The following is a 15,781-nucleotide window of genomic DNA, read 5'->3' on the forward strand; positions in this document are numbered from 1 at the left end:
TCCCAGAAGCAGTTTAATTCCCCAGATCTCCAGGGACAGACATCCCTTTCTACTTGCAGGAAGCACAAGGCAGGATGGCTGGAATCTAGTCCATTAGGAAGCAGAAGGCCAGCCTAGCAGCACCACAGGTCGGCCCCAGAATCCAGTCCGGCCAGGGTGGGAAGCCAGTGTCCGCACCCCGCACAGCGCTCAGCCCTGGAAAGGGCCTGGGACACAGTGAGGCTGCCCAGATGACTTCAGGAAGGCACGGCTGTGGGTCTGCGTCTCTCTTTTCTGTGCCTGAAGCTGCGCAGGGGATTCTGGGTCTTGGCTTTCTGCAGGGCAAAGTTGCAGGTTAGCCGAGGGCATCGGATATCTGTCCGCCTGAACGGAGAAACGCTCAGGGAAGTAAGAAGTGGGGCCTCTCAGCAAGACCCTGCAGGCCACAAGCCAAGGACAGAGGCCGCCATGGTCACTGTCCATGGCCCTCTAGGCTCCTGCCTTCCTCCTCCTCCCACCCCCTGGAGTGGAGAGTGGGCAGGGCTGACAAAGAAGCAGACCGCCCTATGGTCCTGAAACTGTCTGAGGAGGCCCGGGGCGTGTCTGGCCTCCACGACTTGGACCTGCAGCCCAAGAGTTTAGGGCCGGGTCTCGGGGCCTCTCTCCTCCCTCCCATGGGCAAGGTGATGACGAAGGAGGAGGGGAGCCCTGAGGCGTGGCCGAGGCTGCAGGGGACATACCTTGACCTTCTTAGAGGCCAGTTTCTTCCGCTTCTTGTGAGGGCGGACGAGACCACGCAGAGCAGGAGGAACTGGAGAGACACACAGACTGAGCGGCGGCCAGCACCCCTTGCCACCCACACCCCCTGCAGCGGGCGCCCTGAGCGCAGCAAGGTAACCCCACCCCAGAACGGCCACCCCTGAGGTAAGGCTGCGGAGACCTTAACTAAGTCACTCCCCTGCCGAATTTAACTTGTAAAAACAACGTGGCAATAAAAAAAAAAAAACCTTGCGTTTTTTAATGGAAAAGGTTACCCCTAAAACAAAACAAAAGCTTCCACGTAACTTGGGTCATATATGGTCCATGATAACAAACCCAGCGCACCCTGGGGGCCTCTCCCCACGGCCTTCCTACACCCACCTGGCCACATGATCACTGCACCTGTTGCACCCCCCCACCCCCAGCCTCACTTATACCTGACCCTGATAGGGTCTGCACACCCTGCCTTCGCCCTCTCCCAACTCACCCCAAACCCCAGGCCCCCAGCCTCACACTCCTACCAAACACTTGGCTCCTATAAGACAGAGAACGGGGTTCCCCGACCCCATGAGATTGAGAGGCCTATTTTCTCCCTGCTGCCTGCCTGCAGCTCACTTGGTGACTGGCCTCATGCCCCCAGCACGGGCAGCACCACCTACTGCCCACGACCCTCCGCTGTACCCATGTGCCTCCTCCCCACAGGCCAGGTGCCACAGCAGGCCCACCTGGCCTCACTGCTGACTGCCTGCAGCAAGGGGGTCTCCCACCTCCACAGATCCAGGGAGTGCATGCCCACCAGTTTAAGCTATGTATGTTAGCAGACTCGTTTGCATCTGTGTCAGCCCACTCGCTCACCCAGGTAGTCAGGGACGTGGCCCAGGTGAGGCTTCACTATGGCAGGGTGCAAGGGCAGGTCATGCCGCAGCAACTGCAGGTCCCGGGGGTTGTCCTCAAAGTACGTCTGCAGGAGAGATGGGCACACATGGGGTCAGCCTGCCTCCTGTGGCTCCACAGAGGGCCTTTGGGTGGGCACGTTGTGCATCTCCCGCCTCCCTAAGGCGCCCTGTCTGGGAGCACACTGCCCTTCCCATGGCAGCTGTGACCCACATGGATGCAGGGCCTTTGCCTAGGGCATCCCAGGGGCACTCTCCCCACAGCAATGCGTCCCAGGAACCAACTCCATGGCAGTGATTCTGTGTCCCCTGTAGACTCTGAGCTTCACCTTGAGCCTCTCTGAGTGCAGAAGCTCCTCCTTGATCTCCTTCAACCTCGCCTCTCGAATGGCCTGTTTGGTCACTGAACGCATGGCATCCTGGGCGTAAACGACAAAAGTCAGGGTGGGGTGGGGGCAACAGTGGGGTGCTGCCCACTGGGTGCTCAGCGGCAGGGGTCTGACCCGGGTCCCAGAAAGACTGGCCCCCCGCTCCACCCCTGCCCGAGACTCCGCTCACCCGGCAGCGATAGCGGAAACCCTCAATCTCCTCCATGCGGAACTGGTAGGGAAGCAGGACGGGGGCTCTGTTCTCTGTGGAGAGCATGGCAGTGAGAGAGCCCTGAAAAGCAGGCCTACCAGAGCCCCCCAGCCCACGCCTTCCCTGTGAGGAGCACACACAGTGAGATGCCCAGGGTAACTGCCCCAGCCACAATGTCCTGCCCCTGGTCCATGGTCCCTTGGGTGCCTGTCACAGCAGCCCCAGAACCTGCCCACCTCCCCAGTTCCTCCCCCATGGTCACTCTGACTGTAAGGGCACCAAGACAACAGCCGAAGGCAGCAAAGAGTACCAGCATCTGCAGTCAGAACTGCCCCCAGCAGACACAGCCACACACTAGGACGCTCACCGTTCACGACAAACCAGCGTCTCAACGTAGAAGCACCCCTCGTGCTCCCGCCAAGCAGTGCCCCCAGCCCCCTTCTGCACAAGCCCGCAGGTGTCCTTCCTGGACCCCCAACACAGGCACGAACGAGGCCCCTTTGGGGAGCCTCCTGGCTGGTCGGCAGCCCCACCTACACCTCTTCTGCCAGCCACTGCTCACCGCTTGGAATGGTGACAGCTATGCTGCTGTGGCATAACTGCTGGGAGGCCTGGGGGGCACCCGGATCTAAGCCCGGCAACTTAGAAGTCAGAGGCCCCCAAGATCCCCACAAGATCCTTTCCTGAGGCACCACCAATCCCGTCCCCATCTGTCAAATCCCACTCCCCTCCCCTGGCCCTTCTGCCCCTTGACTCTGGGCCTCAGCTTGCTCATCTGTGGGGACACTCCCTGCCGCCCTAGGGTGGGAGGAGGATGGAGGAGAGAGGAGACACACAGCAGGGCTGAGCAAGGGGTGCCGCCATCACCACCGCTGGGTCTAAAGCGTTGCAGGAAGAGCGCTGAGTGCTTACCTCCACTAAGAAGCTCCTCGATCGTGTCCAGGTGGGACTGCTCAGTTGGTAGCACGAAGGTCAAAACCATGCCAGGGTTGTTGGCACGTGCCGTCCTGCAAGAACAGATGACCCAGCCTGAACCTCTGGCCTGAAGCCCATGGTCCCCGCGCCTGCACACCACGCCCCCGCTCTCCCACCTGCCAGCTCGATGAATGTAGGCCTCAGGGGTGGGAGGCAGGTCAAAGTTGAGAACAGAAGACACATGGTGGAAGTCTATGCCCCGGGCCACGCCTGCCTCCGGATCAGAGGCCCTGTGAGGAGATGTCCCAACGTCAGATTGAACCCCTCCCTCCAGGTTGCAACCTCAAGCCATTTAATCAGCAAAATCACTCAATAAAGCCTTACACAAGACTAGAAGACTCTGATAGTTTGGAACCCTGAAACCCGGGCCACTTAGTAACCATTGAACAAGGGTGGCCAAATGATTGCCCTGATGCCAGTGCTGGGGGGGGAGCAGAACCCACTGCACACGAGACAACCCCAGATCCATTCCTGGCCAGACGGCCTGCTAGGCAGAGACTGGAACTCCCGATCCCTTGGGAAACCTTCCTCCTTATGGGTCAGAGCTGCACGTGCAGGACGGTTCACCAACAATCTACTACACTTGGCCCTTCCCATTGCCCCAGAGCGCATGCATGCACACCCTTCACTATCCTCTAGACCCTGGCAACAGAGCGAGGGCTCCGTGGGCCATGGTCAGCAGCCAGGCCCCAGCACCAGACTCCTTGCTCAGGACACTGGTTTCACCACCTTCTGAAAGGCTGAGAAAACAGGTCTCCCTGCAGTGCACCACGAAAGGGAAACACCAGCACTCACCTGGCCCCCCGGGATCCTCGGCCCCGACGCCTGCCCTTGACTAGGGATCCCAGGACTTCAGCATCAGTCGCTATGACACAGTCATAGAAACCCTGGTTGAACTGTGAAATAATGTGGCACCTACAGCCCAAGAGCAGAGAAAGGATCAGCCCCCAAAGCCAGCTGAAGGGCCCTCCGACCCCCAACATCATCACGACTGTATTCTGACTCTTCCTTTTCCAGTTCTGCTTCTGTTTCACCTTTAGGCCTCAGCGCCTCAGCTGAAGACAATGTGACAGCAGGAATCTCAGAGCTGTGACACAGAAAGCCAATGAGAAGCACTCAAGCCCAACCCACAGGCTGGGCTCTACCTCCCACTTTAGACACAGGAGCAGCCCCTGTGTCTCTCCTTCTCAGTCCCCTGCTTCAGTGCTTCTCAGCCAAAGCGCCAGAGCGGACAAACCTGGAACACAGTGGGAGCTCTCCGTTGAGCACGCACGCCGGGATGCTGAACTGCTCCAGGAAGAGGCGCAACCGATAGCTCCGCTCCAGGGTGTTGACAAAGAGCAGGCACTTGCCACGAATCAACGACAGCTTGAGCAAGGCGTACAGCAACAGGAACTTGTCTTCCTCTGTCTCGCAGACCACCTGGAACTGCCGCAACTGGTCTGGCCCGGGCAGCTGGGACTCCTGCAGCTTGAGAGTGACCTACAGGAGGTAGGTGCCCCGAGGTCAGGGAAGAGGAAAAAACAGAACTGCCAGCTGCTGGTCCAAGCCAGGGCACAAACGTGCGAGGGCAGAGCACCTGGTGTCCCCTCCGACCAGGTGATGTGAGGACTCAATGTACCCTGACTGTGGTGTACAGAGAATGTACAGTTACAACATGCTGGGGGCCCAGAACAGAAAGAAACACATGATAAGCAACTGCAGTGAGGAGGAGAGTCCCAAGGCAGCAATCTCTCAGGACTCAAGCTCACGTACAGCGAGAGCTCTGACTGTGCTGCTCAAAGCAGCCTTTCTGACTCTTGAGGGTCCCAATTCAGGCCTTTATGTAAAGAAGCATTGTTTGAACCACTACCTACAAATATCTGCAAATACGCAGTGACCGTAAGAAGACGGCACTGTAGATGGCCACCAGTTTCCAGAACCTCCAAAACATGAGCAACTACCCCACCCGAAATACCAAAGAACTCCTTGGAAAGTTAACAATCACAGGCCAGTGGCTCCAGATGCTCCCACAGTGCCCTTACCGGATTATGAAGTACCAGCTCCTTGAGTGCTTGCACATCCTCGTTAAAAGTAGCTGACATCAAAAAAGCCTGGTAAATCCGAGGCAAGTGACTAGAAAAAAAACAGCCTGTCAGATCCCAGCCCTAGGCCCTGGTGTCTACTCACAGCCCCACACACCTCTTCCTTACCAGAGAAGACCTTTGAGTTCTTCCTCAAAGCCAAAGGAGAAAAGAAGGTCAGCCTCGTCCAGCACCAGCAGCTCCAGGGAGTCTCGCAGGACCAAACTATCCTGCTGCAGGTGGTTTAAAATGCGAGACGGGGTCCCCACCACGATGTCAGGCTTCTCCATCAGCACAGCTCTGCAAGCAGCAGACACCTCCGTGTTGGGAAGCAGACAGCAACTCATGCCCCCACCACCACCGCAGGCTGGCCGCGCCTCCTGCTGCACGGAACCCAGCAAACCTGATCCCGCATCCCCATCCCGCATCCCCGTGCAGGTCATCCCTCTAGGGCTCTGTGGCTCTCACCCACCGCTGAGAGGCTGAGTCTTCAGCAGCTGAGACATCAGCCACCCGGATGTCTCGAGCGCAGTAGGAAGCCAGCTGCTGAATCATGGATCGGGCCTGCCGTGCCAGCTCTTTGGTGGGCACCAGGACAAGCCCTCTTACAGCCTGCTCCACCGCAAAGCCTGTCTGCAAGAGCACCAACGACAGACTTCAGCCAGCCAGCCAGCGACCTCAGGGCCACCTGACCCAACCGCGGGGTCTTCCGCTCCACCACCCTGCTGTGCTCTGACCAGCCCCTCGCTCACCTCCGCGCAGCCCAGAACGGAACGAAGGGTGGAACAGAGGGCCCCTCCCCCAGCACCGCCCGTCAGGGGGCACGGCTCGGCGGCGACCCGGGGATGCACGGACTGCAGCCGGAGCGCTCGGGGGTGCGGCTCACGCTCCGAGAGGGGGCGTGTCCGCCCTTTACAGCCGGAAAACACAGGGCAGCGCTCACGTCGCGGCCGCGGCGCCCGGAGCAGGGCCAGAGCGCGGAGCACACACACCGCACCCCGGGGCGGCCTTCGGGGGCCCGGAGCCCCCGTCCCTCCCCCCGGTCGCCCCACGAGCGCCCCGCCCCCACCCACCGCCTTCCGCTGGAGCAGCAGCTGCAGCGCAGGAATGGCGTAGGCGGCCGTCTTCCCCGAGCCGGTGCGCGCCCGGGCCAGCAGGTCCTTCCCCTCCAGGGCCAGCGGGATGGCCTTCTCCTGGATCAGCGTGGGTCGCGACCAGCCCAGGTCGGCGACGGCCTAGAAGACACGACGCGCGGCTCAGGCGGCGCCCCGCCCCCAGGCTCGTGGGCCCGGCAGCTCGTCCCTCCCGGTACCTGCAGCAGCCGTGGGTCGAGGCCCATGTGCTCGAAGCCCACCGCCTCTGGGTCCGCCATGCTACGGCTCTGCGGGGCCGGTGCGTACGCAAGGCAGGAAGGGGCCGACGGCGAGCGGCGCAACCACCAATCAGCGTCCCGGGAGCCGCCCCCCGGAAGTGCTGTCGCCCGGCTTCCGGCGTCCGGGCGGGCATCTGCGGCTGCAGTGGTTCGCGGGGTCCGGGGTCGGTCTGTGCGTGCCGCGCTCAGCCGCTGCCAGCGGCTCCTTCGCCAGCCTGGCCGTCGGAGCTGCGCCGGCTCTGCCCATCTTGCTCGGCCCGGCGGACAGTGCAGACACCTGGGACGGACCGACCGACCGATCCTACCCCCGGGGCCCAGCCGGAGACCCCCGCCCCCCGCAGCCTGACAGCCTCGGTGCAGCCCCCCCCACCTCCGCCCTGAGCCGTCCCTACCCCGGAGCCCAGCCTGAGACCCCCCGCAGCCTGACAGCCTCAGTGCAGCCCCCCCACTCCGCCCTGACCCGTCCCTACCCCTGGAGCCCAGCCCGAGACTCCCCCCACCCCCAGCCTGACAGCCTCGGTGCAGCGCCCCAACTCCGCCTTGACCGGTCCCTATCCCAGGGGCCCAGACCAAGGCGCAGCTCATCCTCATCCTCCCTGTGTTTACTCTAACAAGGAAATCAAAAACCATTGTATAGACATTCAAAGAAACTTAAGTCAGTTATCGTTGGACTGTTCTACACCATCCAGAATTACAACATAAGGAACATGTAGTTTTAAAAATACTTTAAGAATATTAATGACAGGGACGCCTGGGTGGCTCAGCGGTTGAGCATCTTGCCTTTGGCTCAGGGCCTGATCCAGCAGTCCCAGGATTGAGTCCCACATCTGGCTCCCTGGGTGCAGCCTGCTTCTCCCTCTGCCTGTGTCTCTGCCTCTCTCTGTGTCTCATGAATAAATGAATAAAATATATTTTTAAAAATGTTAATGATAAAACCTAGAAGACAAACTTCCAGATCGTTTTGTGAGTAAAAGTAGGTACATACAGGAAACGGTATAGGACACACGTATGAAAAAAAAAAAGCGCTAGTTCTGTAGGTCAAATAAGCAATGTTATTAAATATAAATAAAACCATGAAATAAAAAGTCAAGAGCGGTCAAGTTTAATACCACACAAGGGCAGAAGGGCAGGATACCAAGATGCTCCAGTTCCATCCTAGGAGCTGAGAAACAACTACTGTATCTCCTCAAAGGATGCCCCACCGGTGGCCTACATGGCCGACCTCTGGGAGTGGCCCAGCGACCGCCCAGCTGTTCCCCCACCCATGGATGCCTGGCAGCTGGCAGCCTGGGCCTGCCTGCTGATGTCCCCCGCAAAGGCCAAGGGCCTTTCCTCCACCTCCCTCCGTGCCTCCCCTCTGCCCGCAGCCTCTTACTTCATCTCAAACACAGCTACTACAACACATTTTATTTCACTGGAAAAATCTGTATGAAGAACCAAATGTGGTTCCTGTGAAGAAAACATTTAGCACAGCTTAAATAAAAGTTAGGAAGGTGGGAGGGTAGGAGGGCCCTGCCTGTGCTGGCTCTGGCACTACCTCGCTCTGGGGCCCAGTGATTGAAATCCCAGTGTCCCAGGGAAGTCTCGGCCCTCACAGTAGGCCTTGGGAGCACCTGTCAGGTGTGAGCCCTGCTGTGGCCCTTAGCTAAAACGTATGGATACACAGAATGCAGACAAGGCTGCAATGCTGGTCATACACAGGCAGGAGCACTTCAACCAGGAAGTAAAATATATATAATTTATCAAAAAATAGTTCTAATATATAGAAAAACATCTCAATCCTCCGAGGCCTCTGCCCTTCTTAACATTCACAAAGCCACTGAGCTAACCCAGGACTAGCGAGGGACAGTGAGGCAGGGCCTCCCCGGTGGGGCATTTCAGCCGCCTACCGCCTAAGTAAACAAAAAGAAGTTAAAGGAAGGGCAGAGGATTTTTCACTTGCTCTTTTTTGTGACAGGATGGAGTGGAATCACTGGAGGTGAGAGGCAAGACTTAGTCCCAGGGCAGTTTTGACTCTGAACAGGCCCCAAAACAGACCTCTGAAAACCCGGACCAATGTCCTGGGTCCTCGTGAACCAGTGTGAACGAGTGGCTGATGTGAATGCTTTGTTGTCATGGAACCAATGTGGCTTATATACTGTTTTCATTTTTTTTCCCTCAAAATCCAGGTGGATAAGGTATCAGGTGGGGAAAGTACCAAGTAATTGAGGTGATGGGGAGAGATCATATGGAGAGGATACTACACCAGCTTCTTGGCCTCAAAGAAGCTTTTCAGGTGACGCATCTGCCAGATTCCAGTGAGGAGGAGGATGGCTGTCTGAGCAATGGACCACCACAAGACCCTCTGGTTGGTGCTCTCACTGGTGAGACGGAAGCGCTCTTCACGATACTGCGTGGGACAACAAGCCAGGATTAATATGCAAGAAAAATGGTTCCCACTGTCATGAGACCCCTCCCTCCTGCATAGAATTCGACTTTGGGACCAAATGCCTGCTGAAACGCTGCCCCAGGCTCCCCAGGCAGCACCCCAGGAGAGGGATGTGCTGCCCCTCCAGGAGCTGCGCTCTCCTCACACTGTCCACCCCAGTCTCAGTGGCTGAGCTCCTGGGAAGGGCATGCCCTATGCAGACACTTCCAGCAGGCACAAAGGTCAACTGCCACGTCTCCGTACAGTGATATGTGCTCACCCTCTGGTAATCCTGCTCCTTCTGGATCTGTTCCACTTGATCCAACAGCTGGCGAGCTCGGAGCTGGAGCTCGGTCAGTTTGTCCTTGGCAGCGATCTCAGGGTAGTTGTTGGCATGCTCCCCAACCTGGATGTCCAGGTGCACGCGCTACAAAGAAAGGGGGTTGGAGCCCCAAAGCCCTGAGGTCAGAAGCCCTCCGACTCTCGGTTCTGGGCTAGGGAACCTACTCCACCCCTGGCTGTGGGACAGAAGTGCAACACCTGTCTCTTTGATTGTCCCTGGTCACAAAGGGTCACAAGTGACGGTGGCCATTCACTCAAAACTTGGTGGAATCGGGGACAGCTTCGGGATGTGGCCGGAGAGGCCCTTCTCTTACCAGTCTGCCGCCAGCAAAGAGAGCCATCCTGGTGGAATTGGAGTGCAGGCAGATCTGATGGTCGCCGGGCATGTGGGAAGTGAAGGTGAAGCGGCCCTCGGAGCCATACTGTCGGGACAGCACCACCTGCAACGGAGCACACCGTGACAGGCGCTCGCTGCCCTGTGCCCACACGTCTCCCGGAGCTGCTCCGACCCCGCACGTGCCCCGGAGCGGAGCCGCCCTGTCCCTGCGCGTCCCTGGCCCCGCAGGTCCCCCGGAGCTGCGCGGACCGCTGCCCTACCTTGCCCTCGGGGTCCTTCACCTCCACGTGCATGCCCAGGCCGGGGGTCGAGGGCAGGAAGACCTCCTTCTGCTTGTCCCACATCTGCGTGCGGTAGTTCCCTGCGGAGCACACACAGCCGTCACGACCCGCCTGCTCCGGCCGGCTCCCACTCTCCGCGGGGCGCCGCGGCCGCGTCTGGGAGACACGCAGGCCCTGTCCTCCCTCGCCCCGCCTGACCGATGACCATGGTCTCGTCGGGGATTTCCTCGATGAAGCAGCGCTTCTCGGTCTCGCCGATGTGGAAGTAGAGTCCCCGGGCGCCAGCTGCGCACAGCGCGAGCAGCAGCAGCGCCGGTCGCCCCATCGCCCGCCGCCACCCGCCAGACACCTGCCAACGCGCGCCCGAGGCCCGTCGCGCATGCGCGCGCCTGAGCCCCGGTCCAGGAGACGCAGCTGGGCCAGGCGCTGAGTGCGCATGCGCTCTGGCGGCCGCTCTGCGTCCGTCTCGCTCCGCGCGTCTTCCAGGCCCGCAGCTCTGCCGAGAGGAGAGTGCGCATGCGGGGGACGCCCGGGGCTCCTTTCCGCTTTCCCGGAGCGATGCTTTGCCCGACACCTACCTACGCGTTTCCTCCGCCCTGCGCGCGTGCGCAAGCCTCTGCCCGGCTTCCCGGAGAGGCCGCGCAGCCAGCGTCGGGGCGAGCGTGTGCGGGTTCGTTCGCGCCCCGCCCCTCCGCGGCCCGGACCTGGTGGGACTTCACTCTGGACCCGGGTCGCGGGGGCAGAGTGTCCCAAGCGGGAGAAGGAAGGGCATGGGGGAGGGGTCCAGCACTGGGGTAGGAGTCTGGGGACGAGGGAGCCCGCGCGGGAGGCGGGCCGGGGAGCGGCCTGAACTGGTGGGGCTGTGACCGCCGGGCGTGACCTGCGACCCTGCGATTGTGCTGGGCTTTTCCTAACACTTGCGTGCGTGGAGGGCACTCCCGGGGCGGGGGGTGCCAGGGACAGCGCTGACCTCCACGAAGATGCGTGGAGCGGGGACAGATGCGACAAGGGTCCCTTCGTCGTTTCAGTGGACACCGCGGGCCTCGCGGCTTTCCGGCCAGCTGTCGGGCTGCCTCCGCCCCGTGCCCCAGGTGAGGCCTGCGAAAGCCCTGGCGCCGCGCTCGACGCTGCTCTTTCTCCCATAAGCGCTGGGACGGAGCCAGAACAGCATCCTGGCCAATAAAGGCCGTTCCAGACGCAGCAATTCTGAGGACCCAAAGCCTCCGTTTACAGCTGTCTCCTCCAGAAGCTGGAAATGGGGGTCTGGCATAGAGCCCCTTGATTTTAAATATGGGCGTTTAGCTCAGTTGCATCTACTGGGATGGACAACAGTCTGGCCTCATTCTGCATCTTATCTCCGTTCCAACCTGGGGTACCGTCTGGGGTTAAGGGACCTGACCTGCATGCTGTTGCGGCTTCCCCAACCCTATCCCTCCGCCCCCCCCCCCGCCCCTCCATGAACAAACTGGTGCAAAAGGAGACTGAAAATCTGAGCTAAGAAATGGAGGGAGAGTTCGGAAAACAATGAGTGGGGTCAGGTGGCGTGTTTGCAGGGCGTGGTCACACCACCTCTCCTCTGGGGCACAGGGAGCCGAACAACAAACCAGAACATCATTGCTGGCCATAGAATCACAGCAGAGCACGGGTGAAGCTTTGCTTTAAATTTCTCATAATTTCCAAAAACAGTGAATAGTTAGAATGAACTTTCATATACTCATCACCCGCCTTCAACAAAAATCAACTTTTGTCAGCCTTGTTTCATTTCAGCATGTTTTCCCTAAAGTATATTAAAGTGTATTTTTTTCTGCATATACATCATTTTGCCTATAAATACTTGAGTATCTGTAACGGATGAGGACTTTTAAAAATACCATATTCATGGGGCACCTGGGTGGCTCAGTGGTTGAGCATCTGCCTTTGGCTCAGGTCGTGACCTCAGGTCCTGGGATCAAGTCCTGCATCAAGCCTGCTTCTCCCTCTGCCTGTCTCTGCCTCTCTCCCTGTCACTCGTGAATACATCTTTAAAAAAAATTTAATACCATATTAACATCCAATGAGGTTAAGTAATTCTTTGATGTCCCCTAATACTTAGCATATGTAGTTTCTCCCATCGTCTCAGACTTTAGATTGTTTAATCGGTGCAAGTAAGGTAAATTCACTGGTTCAGGGACATAACTCCTAAATCTCCATGGTTGATGACCACAGTGCCGTTTCTTACTGAAGCAGCTAGACCCCTGGGCCAGAATCCTCTACATTCTGGATTGGGCAGATTGTATCTTCACGTGTCATTTCACATGTGTGTCTGTCCCTGCAGTATCTTGTAAACCATTAGATCCAGAACCAGGGAGGATTTGCAGTAAAACTAAACGTGTCTGCATATGTTGCAATCATTACCCCTTAACGTTCAGATCATAAGATTTCCAAGCTCTTTGTGCCCTTTTAACACAACCCCAGTAGTCTTAAGTGGTTTCCTGGTTTTCTATTTTGTACACTGCCTGCCCTACACACAAAATCTGCCATTTACGGGGTGCCTGGGTGGCTCGGTGGCTGAAGCACCTGCCTTCAGCTCGGGTCATGATCTCAGAGCCCCAGGATCAAAGCCCTGCATTGGCTCCCTGCTCAGCAGGGAGTTTGCTTCTCCCTCTGACTCTGCTGCTCCCTGTGCTCATGCTCTTCCTCTAATCTCTTTTTTTTAAAGATCTGCCATTTATCCAAGGAATCCTGATTCACTTTGGTGAGAAATGGTATTTATACTTTTAGTTGTTTTTTTTTTGAGAGAACCCTAAAATTTGTCCTAATTGATGGGTAATCTTAAAGAGATTGCATTACCCACAGTAGAAAATCTACATTAGGTCATCTAAATCCCCAGGCCTGAAAACTTTTCCCCTCAACAGTGGTGAGTAATTTCTGTCAACATTTTCCTAAGCCAGTTGCCCCTTCACTCAATATCACTGAGCAGCTATTATTGTGTCTTTGTTCTAAACTCTGGGGACGCAATGGTGAACAAGACAAAAATCCTTGTCCTCATGGGTTTATTTTGATTACTGCCCTTCAATACAATATAGCATGTCAGATTGAGATAGGTGGTGTCAAGGAGGAAAATGCAGCAGGGAAGAGGTTAGGGACTGTAGTGGGTTGAATGGTGCCCACCCCCAAAAGACTTATCATGTGTTGAAATCTCTGGAACCTGTGAATGTGACCTTACTTGGAGTCTTTCCAAATGTAATCAAGGACCAGATGCAATAATCCTGGATTATCCACGTGGGCCCTAAACCCAGTGACCAGTGTCTATCACAGAGACACCCACACACCCATAGGATGACTGGTATAAAAACCAAAAAGAAGGGGCAGCCCTGGTGGTGCAGCAGTCTGGTGCCGCCTGCACCCCGGGGTGTGATCCTGGAGACCCAGGATCAAGTCCCACATCGGGCTTCCTGCATGGAGCCTGCTTCTCCCTCTACCTGTGTCTCTGCCTCTCTCTCGCTATGAATAAATAAATAAATCTTAAAAAAAAAAAATGAAAATAAGGATTGGTGAGGATGTGGAGAATTAAAACCTCATTAACTGTGCGCAGCATCATACATGGTACAACCACTATGGGAAAGAACATGGGTGTACCAGAAATTAAAACTAAAACTACCATATGACCCAACAGTCCCATTCTGGGTAGATCTCTAAAAGCACTGAAGAAGAAAAAAAAAGTTAAAAACAGTGAAGATAGGACCTTTAAAAGACACAAAAGCACTATTCACAGTGGTCAAGAGTAGAAGCCACCCAAATGTCCATTGATGGATGAGCAGATGAGAAGTAAACAAAAGTGGCATATACACATCACTGATCATTCAGCCTTCAAATGAGAAGGAAATCCTGCAGTGCCACAGCATGAATGGACCTTGGGGACATGATGCTCAGTGAAATAAGCCGGTCACAAAATACATACTGTATGATTCCACTTACAAGAGGGTAAATAAAGGGGGGGGAAGGAGGTAGAGAGGGAAGGAAGGTAGGGGAGGGGTAGGGAGAAGGGGAGTTGTCTAATGGATAGTTTCAGATTTGTAAGATGAAAACAGTTCTGGAGATCTGTTCCACAACATAATGTCACTGAACTGTACACTTAGAAGAGAGAGATGTACAGATAAAAGGACATGGCCATGGGATCACAGAGGTAGACATTACAGAGTAAGTCGGAGAAAGACAAATGGGAATTCACTCCTGTGTGGCATCTATAAAGCAAAGGAACAAACAAAACAGACGCAGATTCAGACACGGGAAGCAAGCTGTTGGTTACCAGAGGTGGTGGAAGCGGCTGGGAGCGGGCACAACAGGTGAAGGGGATTAAGAGGCACCTATTTTTCAGCGATAAATGTTGATGTACGGCACAGGGAGCACAGGCAGCGACCCCCTCATAGCTTCGCATGACAACAGAAGGTAACTAGACTATCGCGGGGATGGGTTTTTTTTGTTTTGTTTTTTTCTTTTAAGATTTTATTTAAGAGAGACAGAGAGGGGGGAGAAGGGGTAGGGAGAGGGAGAAGCAGACTTCCTGCTGAGCAGGGATCTGGGCCAGGACCTGGGGCTCCCTCCCGGGACCCTGAGATCATGACCTGCGCCGAAGGCAGAAGCTCAAGCAACTGAGCCACCCAGGCGCCCCTGCAGGGCTCCATTTCCTAATGTATAAAAATATCAAGTCATCATGGTATACACCTGAAATTAATGCTACACTCTTAAGGCAATTGTACTTCAATCAAAAAAAAAAAGAAGATAATCACCCAGTTTTTTGTTTTTTTTTTTAAGATTTATTCAAAGAGACAGAGAGAGAGAGAGAGAGAGAGAGAGAGAGAGGCAGAGACACAGGCAGAGGGAGAAGCAGGCTCCATGCAGGGAACCCGATGTGGGACTCGATCCCGGGTCTCCAGGATCACATCCCGGGCTGCAGGAGGCACTAAACCGCTGCGCCACCAGGGCTGCCCTCACCCAGTATTTTTAAAAAGCTAAAGCCAGGGTCCCTGGTTGGCTCCGCGGTTTAGCGCCGCCTTTGGCCCGGGGTGTGATCCTGGAAACCTGGGATCGAGTCCCGCGTTGGGCTCCCTGCATGGAGCTTGCTTCTCCCTCTGCCCGTGTCTCTGCCTCTCTGTCTCTCATGAATAAATAAAATCTTTTAAGAAAGGAAATAAATAGTAACCAGAATGTAAGTAAGTTGGCACCCTCGCATCTTGCTGGTGGGGACGTGATGCGGCCGTGGCAGGCGCTGGAAAACCCAGCTAGGGCTCCCCTCCCAGGTACACACACAGTAGGGGTGGACACCCGTCCCGCACCCCACGGGTGCTTGTGGGCCAACCTCACCGCAGCACCAGGCACAAAAGCTCAAACATGCAAACGACCCCAACAGGGAATGGGCACAGGAGCGGCAGAGGAGCCACAGGACGGACTACTCTCTGCTAGTAGAAACGAATGGCAATCAGGTCGCCCGGGGACTCAGCGATTGCACGTCCGCCTTCAGCCCAGGGCGTGACCTCCGGGTCCTGGGTTCGAGTTCCGCGTCGGGCTCCTGCATGGAGCCTGCGTCTCCCGCTGCCTGTGTCTCTGCCTCTCTGTCTGGTTAATAAATAAAATCTTTAAAAAAGAAAACAAAAAAGGGAATCCTGACTCCTGCTCCAACGTGGACCCACCTTCAGCACATGCTCAGTGAAACAAGCTCCGAGACAGGAACCGCACCACCGCACCCGCACGAGGCCCAGGGACAGGAGTAGCGAAGGGTGCTGGGAGCGGTTACCGCTCGGACGGTCCCCACTGG

General features: G+C 56.6%; 2 protein-coding genes and 1 long non-coding RNA gene across 3 annotated transcripts; 1 reads left to right on the forward strand and 2 right to left on the reverse strand.

Moving 5' to 3' along the window:
- Window positions 1–6,720, reverse strand: DDX56 (DEAD-box helicase 56). Its single transcript, XM_077849934.1, has 14 exons — window positions 6,561–6,720; window positions 6,322–6,483; window positions 5,721–5,881; window positions 5,378–5,548; window positions 5,210–5,300; window positions 4,423–4,667; window positions 3,981–4,100; window positions 3,302–3,415; window positions 3,123–3,217; window positions 2,190–2,263; window positions 1,961–2,050; window positions 1,594–1,699; window positions 720–790; window positions 1–314 (listed from the first exon to the last, which is right to left on the reverse strand). The coding sequence occupies exons 1-14, from the start codon at window positions 6,618–6,620 to the stop codon at window positions 237–239; spliced, it is 1,638 nt and encodes a 545-aa protein (XP_077706060.1). The 5' UTR covers window positions 6,621–6,720; the 3' UTR covers window positions 1–236.
- Window positions 6,721–8,012: 1,292 nt separating this feature from the next.
- Window positions 8,013–10,520, reverse strand: TMED4 (transmembrane p24 trafficking protein 4). The gene is given in 6 exon segments (XM_077849935.1): window positions 8,013–9,009; window positions 9,308–9,454; window positions 9,684–9,809; window positions 9,967–10,067; window positions 10,186–10,328; window positions 10,330–10,520. Coding segments are annotated over 6 exon segments (843 nt in total). The 5' UTR covers window positions 10,506–10,520; the 3' UTR covers window positions 8,013–8,859.
- Window positions 10,395–11,800, forward strand: LOC144284840 (uncharacterized). The gene is made up of 2 exons (XR_013353261.1): window positions 10,395–10,694; window positions 11,016–11,800. It is a non-coding gene; the product is annotated as an uncharacterized LOC144284840 (long non-coding RNA).
- Window positions 11,801–15,781: the final 3,981 nt, after the last annotated feature.

The sequence above is a fragment of the Canis aureus genome, chromosome 15 (assembly GCF_053574225.1).
Source record: "Canis aureus isolate CA01 chromosome 15, VMU_Caureus_v.1.0, whole genome shotgun sequence".
In the NCBI taxonomy this organism is placed as follows: domain Eukaryota; kingdom Metazoa; phylum Chordata; class Mammalia; order Carnivora; family Canidae; genus Canis; species Canis aureus.

What these genes read in the sequence shown, in the direction of transcription:
- DDX56 (XM_077849934.1), bottom strand. Translation starts at nt 6,620, where the DNA reads ATGGCGGACCCAGAGGCGGTGGGCTTCGAGCACATGGGCCTCGACCCA. An exon ending in TGCTGCTCCAGCGGAAGGCG is followed by an intron (nt 5,882 to 6,321) that starts GTGGGTGGGGGC and finishes GTGCTCTTGCAG; the next exon opens with ACAGGCTTTGCGGTGGAGCA. An exon ending in GAGCTCCCACTGTGTTCCAG is followed by an intron (nt 4,101 to 4,422) that starts GTTTGTCCGCTC and finishes CTTGGGCTGTAG; the next exon opens with GTGCCACATTATTTCACAGT.